The sequence below is a fragment of the Lissotriton vulgaris genome, chromosome 6 (genome assembly GCF_964263255.1).
Source record: "Lissotriton vulgaris chromosome 6, aLisVul1.2, whole genome shotgun sequence".
NCBI classification, from domain to species: domain Eukaryota; kingdom Metazoa; phylum Chordata; class Amphibia; order Caudata; family Salamandridae; genus Lissotriton; species Lissotriton vulgaris.
In genome coordinates, this window is record NC_141694.1 from 1891283680 (window position 1) to 1891303653 (window position 19974).

Here is a 19974-nt window from a genome sequence, read left to right on the forward strand (position 1 = left end):
TTTCAAAGCCTTGTGTACTGTTCTAAGATGTATATAGTAATTATGTTTTGGCATAAATATGATATAGAAATGAAGATGATATTATTGAAGCAACCACATGTGGGTCTCAACTCATGTTTTTTCTACTTTTAGGTGAGAATGTGGCTCTGGGTGGTCGAGCCACCCAGTCGAGTCAAATTGATTATCTGGCACATGCAATCAACGCAATAGATGGAAATCAGGATCCCAATGTTATGCATGGATCCTGCTCCTTTACAGATTATCAACAAAATCCCTGGTGGAGGGTGGATTTACTGAAACCACAGAAAATTTATGCCATTTCCATCACCAACAGAAATGTTAATGCTGAAAAGCTGGATGGAGCAGAAATCCTTATAGGAAATTCTACATCAAACCAAGGAAATAACAATAAAAGGTATTGTGAAAAAGAATTTCTATTTGCCATTTGTAGACGACAGTTTGTGTCTATGACATTTATTGTATTACAAGACATACAGCTCCAGTCCCACATGTGATCAATCAATCAGCATACATGTAAAGCTCGCTACTTACCCGTGAGGGTCCCAAGGCGCTGGGGGTTTGGGGGGATGCTGCTACTGCTCGAAGAGCCAGGACTTGAGGAGCCTTCTGAAGGTGAGAAGAAGGTCTTGGGTCTGCCGTATGTGAGTAGAGAGGGTGCTCCAGGTCTTGACGGCAAGGTAGGAGAAGGATCTGCCGCCGGAGGTCGTTTGTTGGATGCGGGGGACAGCTGCGAGTGCAGACTGGCGGAGCGGAGCTGGTGGGTGGGGGTGTGGAAGCTGACTCTGCTGTTCAGGTAGGCTGGTCTGGCATTGTGGAGTGCTTTGTGTGCATGAGTGAGGAGCTTGAAGATGATCGAAACGTCGACATACCAGTTCATGTCTGCATTAAATGACATTTATTTCATCTGATTTACTGTTTATCTTGACAAGAAGTCACAGTTATTAATCACACAGACTGGATTTTTATCTTTTGTATTAATGGAATGAATGCCTGTTTCCTTGTACCGAAGATCTGGTATCAATTCAGTTGATTTTGAACCCGTAGAATTCATAATTTTTATTCAAAAATACAAATAATAATTCTGTTTTGAAATATGAACTCTTGTGTTGCTTCTTATTTTTGAATTTTCTTGTCTCCTTAGAGCTAGTGTGGTAGCTCTTTAGGTTCTCTCACTAATAACAAGGTGAGATAAAACAACGTCAGCAACTGACATTCTCAGTTTAAGAGTCTTAACAATACAGACCTGTGTCGCTGAAATCATTTGATTAAAAATAAAACCCTTGCTGGTATCTTTATCTATACATACTGTTTGCCTGAGCCCGCAAGGGTATATTGGGTTACCTACCCCTTCTAACTAATTCTCCAGTTTCTGGCATGCGCGTTTGGAGGCCTGGAGCTCGTTGGCGAACCAGGTGGCTCTCTTGTTGGCGTGGCTGTTGGAGGGTTTCTTGAGTGGGGCGAGGATGTTGGTGCAGTCGTCGATCCACTGTCTTAGGTTGCGGGCTGCGGCTTCTGGGTTGGTGGGGTCGGTGGGTGGGTTCTTGGCAAAGGAGGTGAACAGCTGGTCTTCGTGACTTTGCTCCAGCAGCAGTAAACGTTGAAGAGGGTGGGACTGAGTGATGATCCTTGTGGTACTCCGCAGATGACTTCGGTGGCCTCTGATTCGAATGGGGGGAGTCGGACTCTCTGGGTTCTCCCATCGAGGAACAAGATGATCCAGTCCAAGGCTTTTCCTTGTATGCCGATGTTGCTGAGGCGTTGTATGAGGGTGCTGTGACAGACTGTGTCGAAGGCGGCGGAGAGGCCGAGTAGGATGAGGGAAACTGTTTCTCCGTTGTCCAGTAGTGTTCTGATGTCGTCAGTGGCTGCAATAAGGGCGGTTTTGGTGCTGTGTTTGGCTCGAAAGCCAGACTGTGAGGGGTCAAGGGAGTTGTTGGATTCAAGGAAGGCGGCGAGCTGTCTGTTGACGGTTTTCTCAATGACTTTGGCCGGGAATGGGAGGAGGGATATGGGGCAGTAGTTTTTAAGTTCAGAGGGGTCCGCTGTGGGTTTTTTCAAGAGGGCATTAAGTTCTGCGTGTTTCCAGCTTTCTGGGAAGGTAGCGGAGTTGAAGGAGCAGTTGATGATATCACGAAGATAGGGTGCGATGATGGAGTCTGCTTTGTTGAAGATGTGGTGGGGACAGGAGTCGGTTGGCGAGCCTGAGTGGATGGAGTTCATTAAGCGGATGGTGTCTTCAGTGGTGATTGGGTTCCAGGCGGTGAGGATGGTAGAGGGCGGTTTAGGTTCGGAGGTAGGTGGAGTGGACTGTTCTTTGGAAATGTTCTCAAAGCTGTTATGTATGTCAGCGATTTTGTTGTGAAAGAAAGAGGATAACGAGTCGCAGAGGTCTTGGGAGGGAGTAATGTCGTTTGAGGCTGCGGTGGGGTTGGTAAATTCTTTGACGAAGTTGAATAGTTCCTTGCTGTTTTGGGCGTTGTTGTTGAGTCGATCCTTGAATGCTGATTTCTTTGTGGATCGGATCGATTGGTGGTCTTTGCGGATGGCTGTCTTGTAGGTGGTCAGGTTATCAGTGGTTGGGTTTTTTCTCCATGCTTTCTCGAGAGTACGGCATAGTTTCTTGGATTTCTTAAGGTCCTCGTTGAACCAGGAGGCCTTTTTGTTACTCTGTTTGGTTTGGTGGTTTTTCAAGGGTGCTAGTTCGTCAGCGCTGTGAGTGATCCATTGTTTGAGTTTGGTGGCCGCTTGGTTTGGGTCCGATGAGAGGGCGGGAGGGTTTTGTTTGAGCGATGTGAGGAGTTGGTCGGTGGTGATTTTATTCCAGTTTCTTCATGGAAAAGGTTGTGGGGGGTTGTGGGTCGAGGTAGTTTTGTAACTGAAGTGAATGCAGCTGTGGTCCGTCTAATGGAGAGCTGGGGTGTGATCGAAGGAGATGTGCTTGCTGGAGGAGAAGATTGGGTCGAGCGTATGTCCGGCTATATGGATGGGGGTGTCAACAAGTTGTTTGAGACCAAGATTGGCCAGGTTGTCCAGAAAGGTGGTGGTGTTGTTGTTGTTTTTCTTTTCCAGGTGGAAGTTGAGGTCTCCCAGTAGAATGTAGTTCTCGGAGGCGAGGGCATGTGGGCTGATGAAGTCAGTGATGTCTTCGTTGAATTGTTTACGGGTTCCTGGTGGTCTGTAGATGAGGGTGCCTCTAAGTGTGGTCCTGGGGTCGGAGTAGATCTGAAAGTGGAGGTGTTCGGCGGTTGCAAGGTTATCGTCGAGATTCTGATGGTGTTCTTATGAACGATGGCGATGCCTCCTCCTTCATCCAGGTTTCTGTAAGGAAGGCGATGTCCCCAGTGAAGCAGTGTCCAGTAGGTCCCATAGTTCAGTGGCGTGTCTGTGGATCGAGCGGGTGTTCAGCAGGATGCACTTCAGGTGGTTAGGGTTGGATCTGTGTTTGGAGTTAGTGGGTTTGGTGTGGGTCTTGATGCAGGCGAACTTGCAGGAGAGGCAGGCGAAGGGGCCGTGGGTGAGTCCTGGGGCAGCTTCGTAGCATTGTGGTGTGCGTCCGGGGTTAAGGGCTAGGAGGGTGGCAGCGTCATACGTTATGCGGGATGAGTGCATTTTGCGAGGACCAGGGGGTGTGGCGCTGGGCGCGGTCCAGGCGCGGACGGGCGTAGACGGGCTTACCTTTGGTGCACCTTCGTCGCGCATTGGGCGCATCCGCTGCGCTTGAACGCTGCGCGCAAATACATCTGTCATATATGGATAGTGGAAGGGGAGGGGCGAGGGAGGGGCTGCTGGGAGGCGGGATTGTGGTGGAGGGGACGGGCTCCGATGCACAACAACAAGATGGCTGGTGAAACGAAACTGGAAGAGCCCGGGGCACACACAGGGTTACAAATAGGCTACACACTGTTGAAGGCAAAGCGGGCAACCTTTAGGATATCACAGCGGAGGCAATGATAAATAAATATAAATAAATATGGCCACATAAAGCGAGCAGCCCACTACTACACAAAACGGCTGAATAGTGAGCGCTATGATGGAGGAATCAGCTGGGGAGGCAATGCGAGCAGCACAACAGCTTTTTAAATGCAGAGCAATACAGTAACGATACCCAGGTGGACCAGGGGTCGACTTGCGTTGTAAAACCTGCATCGTAACGGTACGCGTTGTAAAAGCACGTGTTGTTCCATCATACATCCATGGACAGACTTAACCCTCAACCTCGAAGGCGTTTGCAATAAGGAGTTTGATCTGCCTACTGAAAGTCACAGCTGCAGGTTTTTCTCCTCTTCATCCTGTACCAAAATTCACAAACAAAGTTTCCAGCTTCCCCACTGTCTGAACCCCTTGTAAAAAGATGAGGAGAGCCCCCCTAACATTTATAGATGATCAGCCAGAATGGATTTTTTCTGAGTCGCAGGACAAGAAAAAACCTCCAGCAAAATCATGTCCTATTTTTTGTGACGGAGGCAGTGATGCTCGGTACAAAGGTAGGCACTGCAACTAACACCACCCTGTCCTGCAAAACTCTGCAGGAGGATACTTGACACAGCTCCTAATTCCCCAACCTTCTGTGTCACTTTATGATACAAGAAAGACAATTTTCAGAGTCAGATACTCAGGTCTTCCTGTTCCATAGGCTCAAATGGAGCTTTAATGCATGCCTCCAAAACCAAAGTCAAATCCCAGACAGGAAAAGGTCTAGAACAGGTATTTGACAACAATTTCAGGAGCCTAGCAACTAAACTCTCCTCATCAGCCAAATCCTTCCATGGTCCCCAGAATGCATGTATCCGCCTCCTCCACAGTCAATCCCAACTATGATCCTCCCTGCGTGAATTGCATGATCATGATCCAATGCACAGAGGTGGGATCTCAGACTTTCCTATCACAACAATGTGAAAAAGAACCTCCGCGCCTATCATGTTATCTGCAAGCTGACCACTTCCTGGAGTTCTGAAATGTAACCAGAACTCTTGGCCCATTACAGTGAAGATCCCTCCCCGCCAACACATTGGACAGCCCGTCTAAATATGGGCGGACCATAGGCTTGGCTCCGGCTGAGATTACTCTGTCACTGCAGCAGCAAAACCTCACTGTCTGCCCTTTTTAGGGCTCGTCTTTTTCTATTCCGCAGGAATAGGAAACGAGCCCTAATGCAGTCAAACCATTTCTTAAGGCCAGAAGATTTTGGGAAGTGCACGCCGCCTCGTGCATGAGCTTGCCTGAGCCTTCTGCCGATCAGCCTTTCCCCACATCAAAGCCTCAGCCTCCCTCCCTTGCCATTTGCTTCCTAACCAGCCTGCCTCGCATAATTGCATCAGACCCGACCCTTCAAAGGAATGCGCCCCGAGAGCCACTTTCACAGCCGTGCATTTCTCTTCCCCCCTCCCCACAGCAATGCCAGGAGCTTGTTACAAAATACCACTTTTTGCCCACTTCGTAATCTTACGGCAAAAGCTAAACCATGCGCTAATACGAAGCTCAGTTGGGCTCCCTTCCTCCCAGGAGTGATGGTATATTAAATGTTGCATGTGTTCCTTTTAGTTTAATTAACATGCAGGGAGTGCTCCAAGACCAAAATGCTATTTTGCTTCATTAGCAGTAACTCTATGCAGCGCCTCTAACGTTTCTTTCCTTCTCTTTTCAAACAGCTGAAACAAAACCTAAAGCTGTAGAGCACGGAGGGCTCAGAACAATTGCCACCCAGAGGTCTGGAGGGAGTCTCTGGGGCTTAAAATAATTTTGTACCCCTTTTCAAATATCACAATGAAGGCTGCTCTTTACACTAATATGGAGATTTATTTATATAGCACACACAGCTCAGACGGAATCACGGGGGCTCATGCCACATCCAGTGCATTTTACATGTCCTGTTTTTACAAAATACCACTTTTTACCATTTCTTAATCTTACGGAAAAAGCTACACTCTACGCTAATATAAAGCTTACTTGGGCTCCCGCCTCCCAGGGTTGCACGCAGACATGCTCTATATTTTGGCTGAAACTCCTACCCTACACTATGATAGAATTGTAATTTTAAATTTGGTTTCACTTTTGTGTGCGCAGCTACCACTTTCCAGAGCACATTTTATTCTCGTCTCCCCATTATAATACAATATTATTTAATACAATATTTCTCACATGTTATATTAAATGGTGCACATGTTCCTTTTATATCAATTAACATGCAGGGAGTGCTCCAAAACCAAAATGCTATTTTGCTTCATTAGCAGCAACTCTATGCAGCGCCTCTAACGTTTCTTTCCTGCTCTTTTAAAACAGCTGAAACCAAACTTACAGCAACAGCGCACGGAGGGCTCAGAGAAATTGCCACACAGAGCTCCGGGCGAGGGGGGGTTGAGGGGAGTATTTGGGAACAGACTTTTTTTGCCCATTGTTAAATATCACAAAGAAGGCTGCATTTTATGCTAATAGGGAGCGTTATTAATAGCACAGAGGGCCCTGGATGGAATCACAAGGAAGCATGCCACATCCAGCGCACTTTACACGTTTTCTTTTTACAAAATACCGCTTTTTGACATTTCTTAATTTAACGGAAAAAGCTACACTCTACGCTAATATGAAGCTCTGTTGTGCTCCCTTCCTTCCATGAGTGATATTATACTAAATGGGGCATGCGTCCCTTTTATTTGAATAAACATGCAGGGAGTGCTGCAAAATCAAAATGCTATTTTGCTTCCATAGCAATAACTCCATGCATCGGCGCAAACCCTTCCTTCGAGGGCCCTAGGGAAATTGCCACAAAGAGCTCCAGAGGAAGTCCCAGGGGCTTATGCCACTTCCAGCAGGTGATATTTTCGTACTGAAACGTTACATATATTTAAATTATCACTTTTTACTTATTTCTAAATATTGCGAACAAATGTGTACCCTACCCTACTACACAGCTCCGTTATTAGCACACAATGCTCCAAATAAAGTCACAAGTGCTCACGCCACATTCGACACAGTTTACACATATTCTTTTTAGACAATACCACTTTTAACAGCTTTTTAAAATTAGGGATAAAACATCAGGGACGCTAATAAGGTGCTCAAATGCATCCAGCTGGAGTCACAAAAGATCACGTCACATCCATCGCACCAGACTTCATTGGAATGCGCTCCACTCGCTCGCAGCCCTGCCCCCCCACCAGGCTCTTGAAGTGCGACGCTTCGCCAGCGCTTCCCTCCCACTCGTTTACTACTGCTTCCCCACGACCTCAAAGCAATGTGCTTTCAGCCCTATCACTACCCCTCCCACCTCCCAAACAGCATTGAGCCGTGAAGACTTGTTTCACTTAACAGCTCTCTGCTGTCGGTATTTTACCCCCTCGAGCGTTTTCCGTGCGGCACTGAGCTGCACAGACACACGCTAATATGAGTATCCACATCTTTAGATGATGTGAACACCGCTTTACTTTCTTATCAACCATCTCCAACCACCCCCACCCACAGACTACACCGAAGGGCTCACATGCTAACAAACACACTGAAAAAACGCAGCCATACTGGAATAAACACACTAATGTCTAATCGCCTTACAGATCAAAGATGACTTGAAGGTCTGGGTGTAAGAGGTCTTGGTTAACTTCTCATAATAACCTCCTGAGCTCCTTTTCCCCTGTTGGCTCGATCTCAACGCCACAGCATCACTCAACGACACAGCATCACTCAACGCCACAGCACCAATCAATGCCACAGCACCACTCAACACCACAGCACCACTCAACACCACAGCACCACTCAACGCCACAGCATCACTCAATGCCACAGCACCGCTCAACGCCACAGCACCACTCAATGCCACAGCATCACTCAGCACCACAGAATCACTCAGCACCCCTCAATGCCACAACAAAACTCAACACCACAGCGTCACTCAACGCCACAGCATCACTCAACACCACACCACCACTCAACACCACAGCACCACTCAATGCCACAGCACCACTCAACACCACAGCACCACTCAACACCACAGCACCACTCAACACCACAGCTCCACTCAACGCCACAGCACCATTCAATGCCACAGCATCACTCAACGCAACAGCATCACTCAGCACAACAGCATCATTCAGCACCACAGAATCACTCAGTGCCACAGAATGCCACAGCACCCCTCAATGCCACAACACCACTCAACGCCACAACACCACTCAATGCCACAGCACCACTCAACGCCACAGCACCACTCAACACACAGCATCCCTCAATGCCACAGCATCACTCAACGCCACAGCATCACTCAGCACCACTCAATGCCACAGCACCACTCAACGCCACAGCACCACTCAACCCCACAGCACCACTCAACGCCACAGCATCACTCAACGCCACAGCATCACTCAACGCCACAGCACCACTCAACACCACAGCACCACTCAATGCCACAGCACCACTCAACGGAACAGCACCACTCAACGCAACAGCATCACTCAGCGCCACAGAATCACTCAACACCTCTCAACACCACAGCACCACTCAACGCCACAGCAACACTCAATGCCACAGCACCACTCAACACCACAGCATCACTCCACGCCACAGCATCACTCATCGTCACAGCATCACTCAACGTCACATCATCACTCAACTTCACAGCATCACTCAACGTCACAGCATCACTCGATACCACAGCATCACTCAATGCCTCAGCATCACTCAATGCCACAGTACCACTCAATGCCACAGCATCACTCAACACTACAGCATCACTCAGCACCACTCAATGCCACAGCATCACTCAGCACCACTGAGGGCCACAGCATCACTCAGCACCACTGAACGCCACAGCATCACTCTGTGCAAACATTCAACAACAACTGGTTCTAATATGTTGACTCAATGTTTCAAGCTTTATTACAAATGTCACAAAAAGATGTTAATATTTCACTTCTGTTCTTGGATTTTCATCACAATAAAATACACTGAACATAATCTTCCCAAAAGTTATTTACAAAAGTTTAAGCTCTTGCCAATATAAATTAAAATAACTTTTATTTAAGTATTAATTATTTAAAAAAATAAAAGCCATTGTTATTTGTAATATTAATACATCTAAGTAATGTAAATACAACACATATTGCATTGCAAATGCTATAGGTGTCACGTTTGCGAAAGTTAAAACTATTGGCATTGTAAATGACAAAGCTATTATTATCGCTAGTTTCAAAACCAACACATAAATAAAATATTTGTCATTTACAATACCAATAGCTCAAACTTTCCTAATGCGAGACCTATTGCATTGCAAATGCTTGTTTTTTCTTGTTTGTCACCACCAGGCAAACCTTGCCAGGTGAAAAACAAAACATGCCCCCTCGCATGGAAGATGACCCCCATGGCAAGGGGACGTTACGTTTTTTATTTTCAAAACAACAAAAATCCTGTTTCGGGACTGTCTTTTCAAAATAAAAAAGAAAACAGTTTGGTGCAGGGCAAGGTATTGACAGGAACCACCATTAGGGCAGTTCCTGCAAATGCTTTATAAATGACCACTTGTTTGGGCATCGTTTATACATGTGGCGGTGGCATCTCAGTCAGGATGGAGTAATTTACTCTGTACTCCTAGCTTATGTTAGGCATTGGCAAACATTTGCTGCTTAGGGTTACAGGCTTCCATTAACTATGGGAGGATTTTGCGAATTTGTGATACGCGAATTCGCGCGAATTTGGGATCCTGTTTCGCAAAATCTGCCAAAATTCACGAGTTTGCAAATTTTTCCTTTTTTTTGGCGAGTTCGCAAGATTTTTTTACTGGTTCGGGAACGCGAACCTGCGCATGTGGTCGCAACGGTCGCGAACATGTTGTTTCCACTTAACCAGCCTGCTTGCGATGCCTTTTTAGTGTTTCGGGTCGCAATGATGTGTTCGCATTCGCAATTTCCTGTTTCGGGTCGCAATGACGTGTTTGCGATCGCGGCGTCGCTTGGCCATCTTCCAAAATCTCGCAGCGCACACGAACATGGAGGAAAACTCATCAGCGAACGCAGAATCATGGTAAGTCAATGCCGCGCGCGCGAGATGATATTTTTGAAGCGCGAACAAGAAAAAAAAATTAGTGAACTCGCAGATTGCTAATTTTTGGGTAATTTTGCGCGATTCGTGGATCGCGAAGTTGCCAAAAATTCACAAATTCCCAGAGTGGAACGAATTTTCAATTCATGCTTAGCTTCCATTATGATTCAGAAAAGGGGGTGGGGATGGACAGAGTATCTGAATTAAGCAGAGCACTCCTACCCAGTCAACAGATCCGGGCTTGATCCATCACCGTTTTTTAGCTCACTGCACCATCCTAGCTCAGAACCTGGCTACATGCAAATTAGTCTGTCCCTGGCCCAATGCATCATGGGAACAGGGCAAACCAAACTACCAAGCCAATTCTTTTACTGTAAAGGAAACAAGCTTCTGGGGACCGGTTTCTGGCATTACAGCCGTCTTTAGCCCGGCTTGCTTGAATCCTGATGGTGCAGTGAGCAAGGGACTCATGTCTGAGCATACCCTTCCACGTTTATGGTGGACAAAACGATTCAGAAAAGGGGGTGGTGATGGACAGAGTATCTGAATTAAGCAGAGCACTCCTACCCAGTCAACAGATCCGGGCTTGATCCATCACCGTTTTTTAGCTCACTGCACCATTACAGCTCAGAACCTGGCTACATGCAAATTAGTCTGTCCCTGGCCCAGTGCATCATGGGAACAGGGCAGACCAAACTACCAAGCCAATTCTTTTACTGGAAAGGAGGCAAGCTTCCGGGGACCGGTTTCTGGCATTACAGCCGTCTTTGGCCCGGCTTGCTTGAATCCTGATGGTGCAGTGAGCAAGGGACTCATGTCTGAGCATACCCTTCCATGCTTATGGTGGACAAAACGATTCAGAAAAGGGGGTGGGTACCCAGCGGCGGTGCGTCCATTGGGGCGTTGGGGCGTTGCCTTCCCAATGCGCACCGTCGCCATCCGGGACCGCCACTGTGTGCTTAAAATCACACGTTCGGCATCCAGTTTCTGGCCAGCCGGTCACCGGGCCGGACCAGAAACCATCAGGAAAGGGGGGGGGCTGTGCAGACGCGCTAGTGGGCGTGTCCTCTTTCGGACAGGTCATTTTCCTGCCCGGAGGGAACATGCGCACTAGCCCCCCCCCTTGGGAAACCGGGGGTTGCCTCATGCCGCAGACCCCAGCCACCTAATGGGGCGGGAAATTTGGCTGCTCCAGCCAATCCTGAGCTGGAGTCAGTCCACCCACCTGCCTGATGACGTCCCTTCCTCCTTAGTCACTCTCACCCCGCACCCGCCGTAGCAACTGCCACACACAGTGCTGCCAGCTGCCCGCTTCAAACGTGGTGTGCATGGTGTGCGTGCTCCTGTCCTGGCTGATGGTAACTTTTCCTGGAATGCTGCCTTGTCGTGGAGCATGACTACTACCGTAACAGTTACCTTATTGTGACTGGACATCAACGACAACGAGGAGGTGAGCCACAATGCTGATGGTGTTGATCACAATGGTGATTACCCGTTACCGCCCTTTTGTATTGGATTTCAAACTCCCACCACCACCCGTTAAGCATTACCCATGATCCCCCACAGCTGTACCCGTTTTTTTCCATTATGCCTATGGATACCTTGATAGCGAAGATTGAGATTCTATGCATGATGTTTGCCGAGGCAACTTAAAGTATTTTGGTGGAAGCCGCAGGCGTTACGCAGTATGAAAGTTCCCTGAGGGCACCACTTATTTTATGATGCAACACAATGATTGAAATGGAAAACAAGGAGCATGTCCATGTGTGTTTATGTGCCTGTTTTCTTGCGAAGTAATTCATTTGCCAGACTATGATGTTTAGGGATTTTGCAGACTTCCACTCAAAGGTTCAGGAGGGGAACATTTAGAGAAATGCACGACAGCTGTCTCTTGGAATGTGAGAAGCATTTATCGCTCGGAGGCTGACTCACTTGCTGCAGGCTGGCCTCTGACAAGCGTCTGATTTATTAATTTAACTGGCTGACTGAGGAGAAATCTGCCGTAGAAAGGCCAGTCCCAGAGCGAGCAGATGGTGGTACGAGAGAGAAGCAGGGTAGCTGTTTGACAGACTTGGTCGATTGCCACGTCCGATCTGCTATGTCTGGATCATGTTAGATTTAAGCTTTATTGTTGAAATTGGGTGTCACCCAACGCCTTCTCATCTCACTTGGTTTTCGTTAGTGTTCTTTTACCTTTAGTGGCCTCGTGGCGCTGTGGACAGTCACCGGTGGTCCAGGATTTCACCGCATTGGAAATACTTGTCGACCTCTACAGCTCTAGTGAGGATACTATTTCCTACTAGGCTACGTTTTCCTCAGGGGCACCAAGGGGTCAGGCAGGGTATTGTTTAGAGCACTCAAGGGACACCTTAACCTTTCTTGCAATTTCATGTTTAAGCCTACTACCAGGGCCGAAAGTTTGTCTAGTTTTTCAATCAGCGTTTTAGCCACTCTTCCCATTCAATCAAGTAAGCTTAGAATTTAGCTTAAACCGGATTAAGACATTCTTGAGGAACACAATGGTACAGGAAAGACTGAATGCTTTAGCAATGCTTTCCATAGAGAGCGATCTGCTCAAAAGAATACCAGAGTTCAACACACAAGTTATTGAAAAGTTTGCTGCTCTTAAGGACAGACGTGTTGATTTTAATTACAAAAAGTAACTATATGGTGAATTCTGCTAGTTTGCGATCTGTTTACTTGTTTTTAAATAAAAAATCTCTGTGAGGTAGTCAGAAATGCATTGTATCTCAAAGTCTGTTATGAATCCACATATTGATTAAGCAGGTAGCTACCTATGTTGTATGGCATCTCTTTCTTACTGTCATAACTGCACTTTCACAATTTCTTTATTAACCTTCCTTCCTTCTCAAAATTGCTTGCAAATGCACCATTTGTCCACTCGATTTTCAAATTTTTCTCGGGGGGAGGGGTTGGGCGGGGGTGTTCGGGCACGCACGCCACGCTCGCGAGCTACAGTGCGGAAATCATTTTCCGGCCACCAGGTTCAAATGTCACCAGCCGCCACTGGGTGTACCCCTCTCAATTCAAAGTCAAAGATGAGTCCTAGGCAAATGCTTGTGCAAAAACAGGATCAAAGATATGCAGCATGGGGGGGGTGGGGCTGGCTGTGCAGCGGAATGGCCGCTCATTGAGTGCGCTCCGCCGGCCGGGACAAAATGCTTACTATATCCTGCACTCGGGCAGTCCCTGAATCGCACAGGCCATCAGCTAAGTTACCGGATGGCATGGTCAACGATTGGTAGAAATTTGAAGGCTCCAACTGACTGCTGCACAGAGCTGGGATAGCCTATGGGGGAGTGCCGGAGGCCGCGACATCGCTGCACTGAACTGATGCTGGGGCGTGAGCCTAATTGAGCCCGGGCTGCTGACGATCAGCAGGCCTAAGGTTGCAATGTTGAGGCCGACCTGGCTGTCGCCCCATGGCTCCCTACGTATGCCGAGGCGTACTGTGGCCAAGCTGTGGACGAATTGCAGGGAGCTGCTGTGGACCTGCTGAGCACTGGTTCCCGCGTCTGTTTTCCCGACCCGAGGACCCCCGGTGCTCCTGCATTGTTGTGCGGTTGGGGGCGGACTGCTTCGGACAGGGCGCTTTGTGGATGCGCTGCCCATGCTGCACCAGCAGGAATTGAAGGGTGGACTTTGGAGGCAGTGTGGAGGAGGGAAAGAAAAGGTGAGCGCACCCCCTGCCCTGCTGGAACATTATAAACGCGGCTGCTGGCGCCCGGAGCCGAATTGCAGGCTCCCCCGGGTCTGCCATTTTGGGAATGTGGAGGACGTTGTCTGGGCGGACTGCTCAGCCTGCTGGGGCATGGATCCTCCATCGAGCTGTATGCCGGCGTGTGGAGCTGCAGGGGGCTCTGGCCATGTACAGCTGGGCCCCTAATACTGAGGTCCGTTTGCCCATGCTGGCAGAGAGAGGTTGCGGTTGCATGTGGAGCCCCCAATTGCACCTGGATTGTGGCTGTTGACCCTCACGCTGGTGGAGCGTGAATGCGGACCCGCTTGCTGGAGGGAGTGCTGCGAGGTCGTCGATCTGGGATGCGCTTCTACCACGAGCCATTGGTGGGTGAGCTGGGTCATCAAGGAGGAGGTGTACGGTGGCCCATTGCTCGCTTCTGTGGCTACAGATACCCACATGAGATCTCACTCCCAGACCTTTACACGGGGTGAGAACTGGCAGATGTGGTGACATTCTCCTGATGCCCTGGAATTTTATAAGGTACGCATCGCCGGTTTATCTGGAGTAGTAGCTGGGAGAGACTTTGCGGCGCAGGGCTGGCACTTTGATAATATGAAGCGTGGGCGGGGATCCGCTGTTTGCCCTGAGTTCACCCTCTACACGCGGGTACCCTGCAGCCATGGTCAAACAAGAGGCTAAACAGCCCAAACTGAATTTTGACAATAAGCGATCCACTAGACACGCGGACTCAGAACAGCTGCAGCAGGTGGAGAAGCCATGTAGCTCCCACGTCGAGGATCAAGGAGGACACTCATGCTGGAGATGAGATCTAGTCTCCGTAATATCGACACTAAATTGGACACATTGACGTCGCAACTAGATTCTGTTAAAGCTCAGGTGTCCATGCATGAAACGCAACTTGGCGCATTGGAAAATCGCCATACTGAGTTCCACGGATTCTAGATGGAAACCAAGGAGCAGCTGCTCCACATGGACAAACTACTGGGGGTCATCAGGGCCACAAATTATGATTTGGAAGCCAGATCCTGACGCAACAACCTCAGCGTAACTGGCATTTCGGAGACAACCGCCATATCTAAGATGGAGACTAAGTTGCAGACCTGCTACATGAACTGTTCGACCCCCACTTATCGGCAGTCTTCGTTGTGGAGAGGGCACATAGATCGCTGGGGCAGAGACCCCTGTGGGAGAACCGCCCAGGCCGATTGTTGCGAAGCTCTTGAATTATCAGGACAGAGACCTTATCCTGAGGTTAGCCAGAGAGAAGGGCCAGATCAAGCACAAGGGTAACAAGACCTCTTTCTACCCAGACTTCACTCCGGCTGTGCAGGCGGTGACCGGGAATTCCTCCTAGCGAAGCAAATTCTATTACAGGCTCAAATGCCATACTCCTTGCTATACCCGGCTAAACTAAAACTATCTTTTGATGGAACTGCCAACTTCTTCACCGATGTGAAATCCGCTCTGAAATTCGCCAAACACATAGGAGGGAAGAAGTCTAAAGGTCTGGTGGAAACTGCAGGAGCAGCGGGAGGACATTTGAGTGGCAATGATTAAACTGGGTATTGTATGCTCCTGCGTGTTGAGAGTAACACACTGTTAAATTGGGGGCCCGGGGATGCTTTTACATTAATCGTAACTGCATACTTTATTGCTCGTAGCCATGCTGTTCTGTTATTGTTTTGAAATTCCAATGTTGACTATTGGGACATCCGCAGATCTCCCAGCCACCTTGTACAATGCAAGGTAGTTTGCCGGCAATGTCAATCACTCGTGGGAAGTTTCCCTTGTATGCTGCCCCTCTGGGTGGTATTTTCTATTGTTAGGGTGGGTTATCTACAACCTGATTGGGGGGTTGGAGTGGGTGGTGGGTGGTGGGTGGAGTTCAGATGCCAGTATATAGGTGAATTGGTGATAGGCCGATGTCATTCTGGATGGTCTTACGTCACGTTGCTACAGTTTACGATGGGACGAGTTGTAAGGGTTTACATACATGGCTGATAATCTATTGAATTGTTTGACTTGGAATGTGAGGGGGCTCAATGATGGACGTAAGTCTAGACTGGTTCATGCTTATTTGGTGCGCCACAATGTTGAGAAGTGGAGAAGTGTGGCTCACTGGTTAGAGCGGCAGACTCTGAAGCAGAGACCAGGCCCGGGACCAGGGTTCAAGTCCCGACGCGGCAGGGTCTTGGGCTCAATGTCCGTGGACTCGATAATTCTTGTCTCAGCGCCTACTCTAATCATGGGTCCCACGCTGCAACTCTGGGCAATAGCTTGCTTAATCTCCACAACGGCCCCAACAACATTGGGATGCCTGGCTTCACCTTGGGGGTGCCCAGGAGGGGCATCTCACAGGGAGAGCCAGGAAGGGTTCCACAGCCTTATACAGCGCCGGGACGCACCGTTGCTGGGGCAGCTGTGCGCTTTACAAGTATATCAAATTTACATTTACATTTGACATCTGCCTCCTGCAAGGGACACATTTGAATACTATGCCTTCGCTGAGGCTGCGCCATGGGAGGAGGGGTCATGTACATTCTGCTATATATTTAAATTATGCATGGGGTGTGGCTGTGTTGGTGAAGCAGGGACTGGACTGGAAGGAGGGCAGATATTTTTTAATACAAGGTACTTTATCTGGCCTATCCATGGTTATAGTGGCAGTGTACGGTCCGAATACTGATTCCCCTGACTTCTTTAAGGATGTATGGATAAAGATCAGGGCGACTGGCTATTCCATGTTCATAGGGGGGGGGGGGACTTTAATGCTATCCTTGAGGATGCGCTGGATAGACGAGGCACCGCTCGGACTTTACACCCGGCGGCTAGTTCTGCTTTGAAAGCAATAATGTCTGACGGTGATCTGATTGACGTATGGCGCACTAGACATCCCTCTCTGAGGGAAGGCACTTGCATTTCCAACCACCGCAGCGCAAGGTCTCGTTTGGATTTTTTGCTGATTTCGAGGGATGTGGCTACTTGGGCTACTGGCATGGAGCACATGCCATGCTCGTTGTCCGATCATGCACCCTGTTTACTGAAATTACTGCTCCCAAACCAGCCCAAACGTGCCTTCTCTTCGCGCCTTCCACCACACGCCCTGCTTAATGAAGCCTTTAAGGAGGAGATCCGTCAGGACATTACTGACTATTTTGAGCTTAGCACGGGGTCAGTGGACACCGAAGCTTCACTACGGGAGGAATTCAAGCTTGTCATCAGGGGAAAATGCATTGTGCGCCAAGCGGGGGTGCTAAAGGCTATAAGGGGCACATTGACCTCTCTTGAAGCTAGCATAAAATATCTTGAAACACAATTTTATGAGACTGGCTACCTTGTAACCTCAGGTTTACTGAAAAGTAAACTGTTAGATTACGCTGACGAAGCAAACCGTGTGGTGAAATTACTGAACAAATATGCGGTGGCTAGGAGATACTGGGAGGGAGAGAGGCTGGGACGCACGCTGGCTGGTATCATCCGATTGCCCAAATCTACAACTTATTGTCCACGAGGTCCATGTTGCACCGGACACCACGGTTAGGGGTCAAAGGGACGTTCTCAATGCCTTCTTAGGCTTTTATTCCGGCCCCTAAGCCACCACCCAAGAGACCTGTCCAGAGGGACTGGAGTCTTTTATGGATTCCATCGCTCTTGCCTAGTTCAACAATACTCATAGGAAGTATATGGACCTCCCTACAACCACAGAAGATGTAGCAAAAGTCATAAAGAGTCTACCTCTAGATAAAGCGCCTGGTCCAGACGGCTTGACTATGGTCTTTTACAAAACCTACGTGGAGGAGCTAGCGCCCAGACTGTTGGCAGTGTATGAGGAGGCCTTGGAGGTGGGGACATTGCCTAAAACCATGAGGGAAGCCATGATGATTTCACTGTTAAATCCCGGTAAACCAGAAAGGGAGATGGACTCCTCAAGACCGCTCTCACTACTAAATGTCGATGTAAAAATGTGCCAAGTTGGTCGCTACCGTTTGCAGCGACTGCTTCCTATGGTGGCACTTCCTGACCAGTCGGGTTTCATCCCGGGCAGGTCAACCTCACACAATATAAGGACAATCTTCTTGACACTACACTACCTACACCGGCAGGGTGACCTGGGCGCTCCTGATATGCACCTGTATGCGCTTTGTGCTCAGGCCCAGTTCTTGCATTTTTGGACGCATCCAACTCCTTTCCAACCCCATGTAGCGGTGGAGCAGGATTCAGTTGTGCCTATCCCACTGAGGGTAGTGGTCTGTGCTAGGACGAAGCACCCTAGAGGGGATGTGGACTCTGCAGGTATGCTATGCTGGGTGTGGGAGGAGATGTACAAAAGGGCGGGTGTTCCGGTGTTATATACTCCCTCACTCTTGTTATCACAGAACCAGCTGCTACCATGCATTGCAGGGGGGATTAGCAGACACTTGGAACAGAAATACACCTGTACACTTTGGCTGACCTGTTCCCGGATGGCGAATTCAGGCCCCTCCAGAGGCAGAGGAGGGGCAGACGGTGCCCTTCTTGGAACTGTTTTTGTATCACAAACTTTGTGCTGCATGCCGTGCTATTAGTGACGACTTCCCTGCTGCCCGCCTGGTCTTCCCTGCATTGGAAAATCTGGTGGGTTCCTCGTCCCCCCGTAAGTTAGTCACCAGACTGTACAAACAGATGCAGGCCACAGCAACAGTGGTTCAACTTAAGTCTCTGCAACACTGGAATGATGATCTCCCGACTCCGTTGGCAAAAGACCAATGGGAATACTGTGTGGGCAACTTACAGAATTGTCACCTAATTATAGATTGCGATTGATACATTTCAAATTCCTACACAGATTCTATAGGACGCTCATTAGCCTGCACAGGATGGGACTCAGGGATGGGGATGACTGCTGGAGGTGTGGGCACTCCCCCGCTTCCTTTTTACATGTGGCTTGGTCATGCCCGGCGCTTGCAGATTATTGGTCTAAAATGTTTGTCTCAGTGAACCAAATTGTTGGTAGATCGGATGTCCCGTCCCCGGAACTGGGTATATTGGGTTATGTCAAACATACTCCTCCCAAAACTCATAAACTACATGCTTTACTCCTTTTGTTTGCCAAGAGACTGTGGCCTTGCGTTGGGGCAGGAGGAGGGCGCCACGATCAAAGGCTGGCTGGCAGATGTGGTGTATAGCCACACACAATCGGTAACATTTTGGGAGCTCATGCTGCCTGCTTCCCGACCACGGGACATTTGGGAGCCCATTCTGCAGTGGGACCAGGCGCAGTCGGAGGCTGATGACACCAGGCGACCCGTAGCTACACCTTTCCCGGAGTAGGTGGGAGGGTATTTCACTTTTTGTGTTTATTTGGTAGGCCCCTTTCTTTGTACTACTGATACTGGAGGGGACAAATGGAGGAATGGGTGAAAGAGGTTCTATCTCTGGTGGCGATGGCCTGTTGCACTTGGATTGACCTTTCTGTATGTTTTTTGCTTTCTTCTAGGTACTGTGAGTCCCTCAACACTTCGTGCATGTGTGCATTTCCTTTATTATTGGTGGAACGTGACCATATACTGTGTATCTGTACTTTATTAAACGATTTATGTCTGCACCATGACACATGATTGCTGTAACATCAGACTGGATGGTTCTGTTGTTGTGATGTTATATAATTAATTAAAATGCCAATAAATAAAATAAAAAATAAATAAAAAAAGATATGCAGCATAGGCATGCAGGGCATGGGACACCATAATGAACATCATGCAGGCGACATTCCCATCCCCAAATTGTTCAATAATATTAATATAACTCTGTCATGTTCCAGCATGCAACATTATGTATACATTTATAAAGTGGAGAAAACAGTTTGAAAGGAATCAGTAGCAAAATGAACAATTAATGGACGGAATGCTGAACAATGACAACATTCACCCCCAGTCACAAAGATCTGGGTTTAATCCATCATTCTTTAGCTCACCACGCCACCCAAGTCAGTAGTGACTCTACTCCTCATAGAAACATTCCAGCCCGAACTGCCAAGCCAGGTTCTCCCTGGACCGAAAACAGGCATCCTGAGACTGGTTTCGGGGCATCACCCCATATCAACCAGGCTAGCTTGAATCCAGTGGTGCAGTGAGCACGAAACCCACGTCTTGACATACCCTGTCCACTTAGAGCACTGAAAGCACAAGGAACAATTGAGGTATGGAATGCTCAACAATGCAAACATTCAA

At 48.4% G+C, this 19974-nt stretch overlaps 1 protein-coding gene across 2 annotated transcripts in view; it reads left to right on the forward strand.

Annotated features, from left to right (window-relative positions):
- Positions 1-19974, forward strand: part of LOC147709790 (fucolectin-4-like) — a 200100-nt gene that overhangs the window by 142293 nt on the left and 37833 nt on the right. For both annotated transcript variants that reach the window (XM_086925560.1, XM_086925561.1), the window contains exon 5: positions 133-415. In XM_086925560.1, the coding sequence (XP_086781686.1) occupies positions 133-415 (283 nt within the window). The remainder of the gene's footprint in view (positions 1-132; positions 416-19974) is intronic.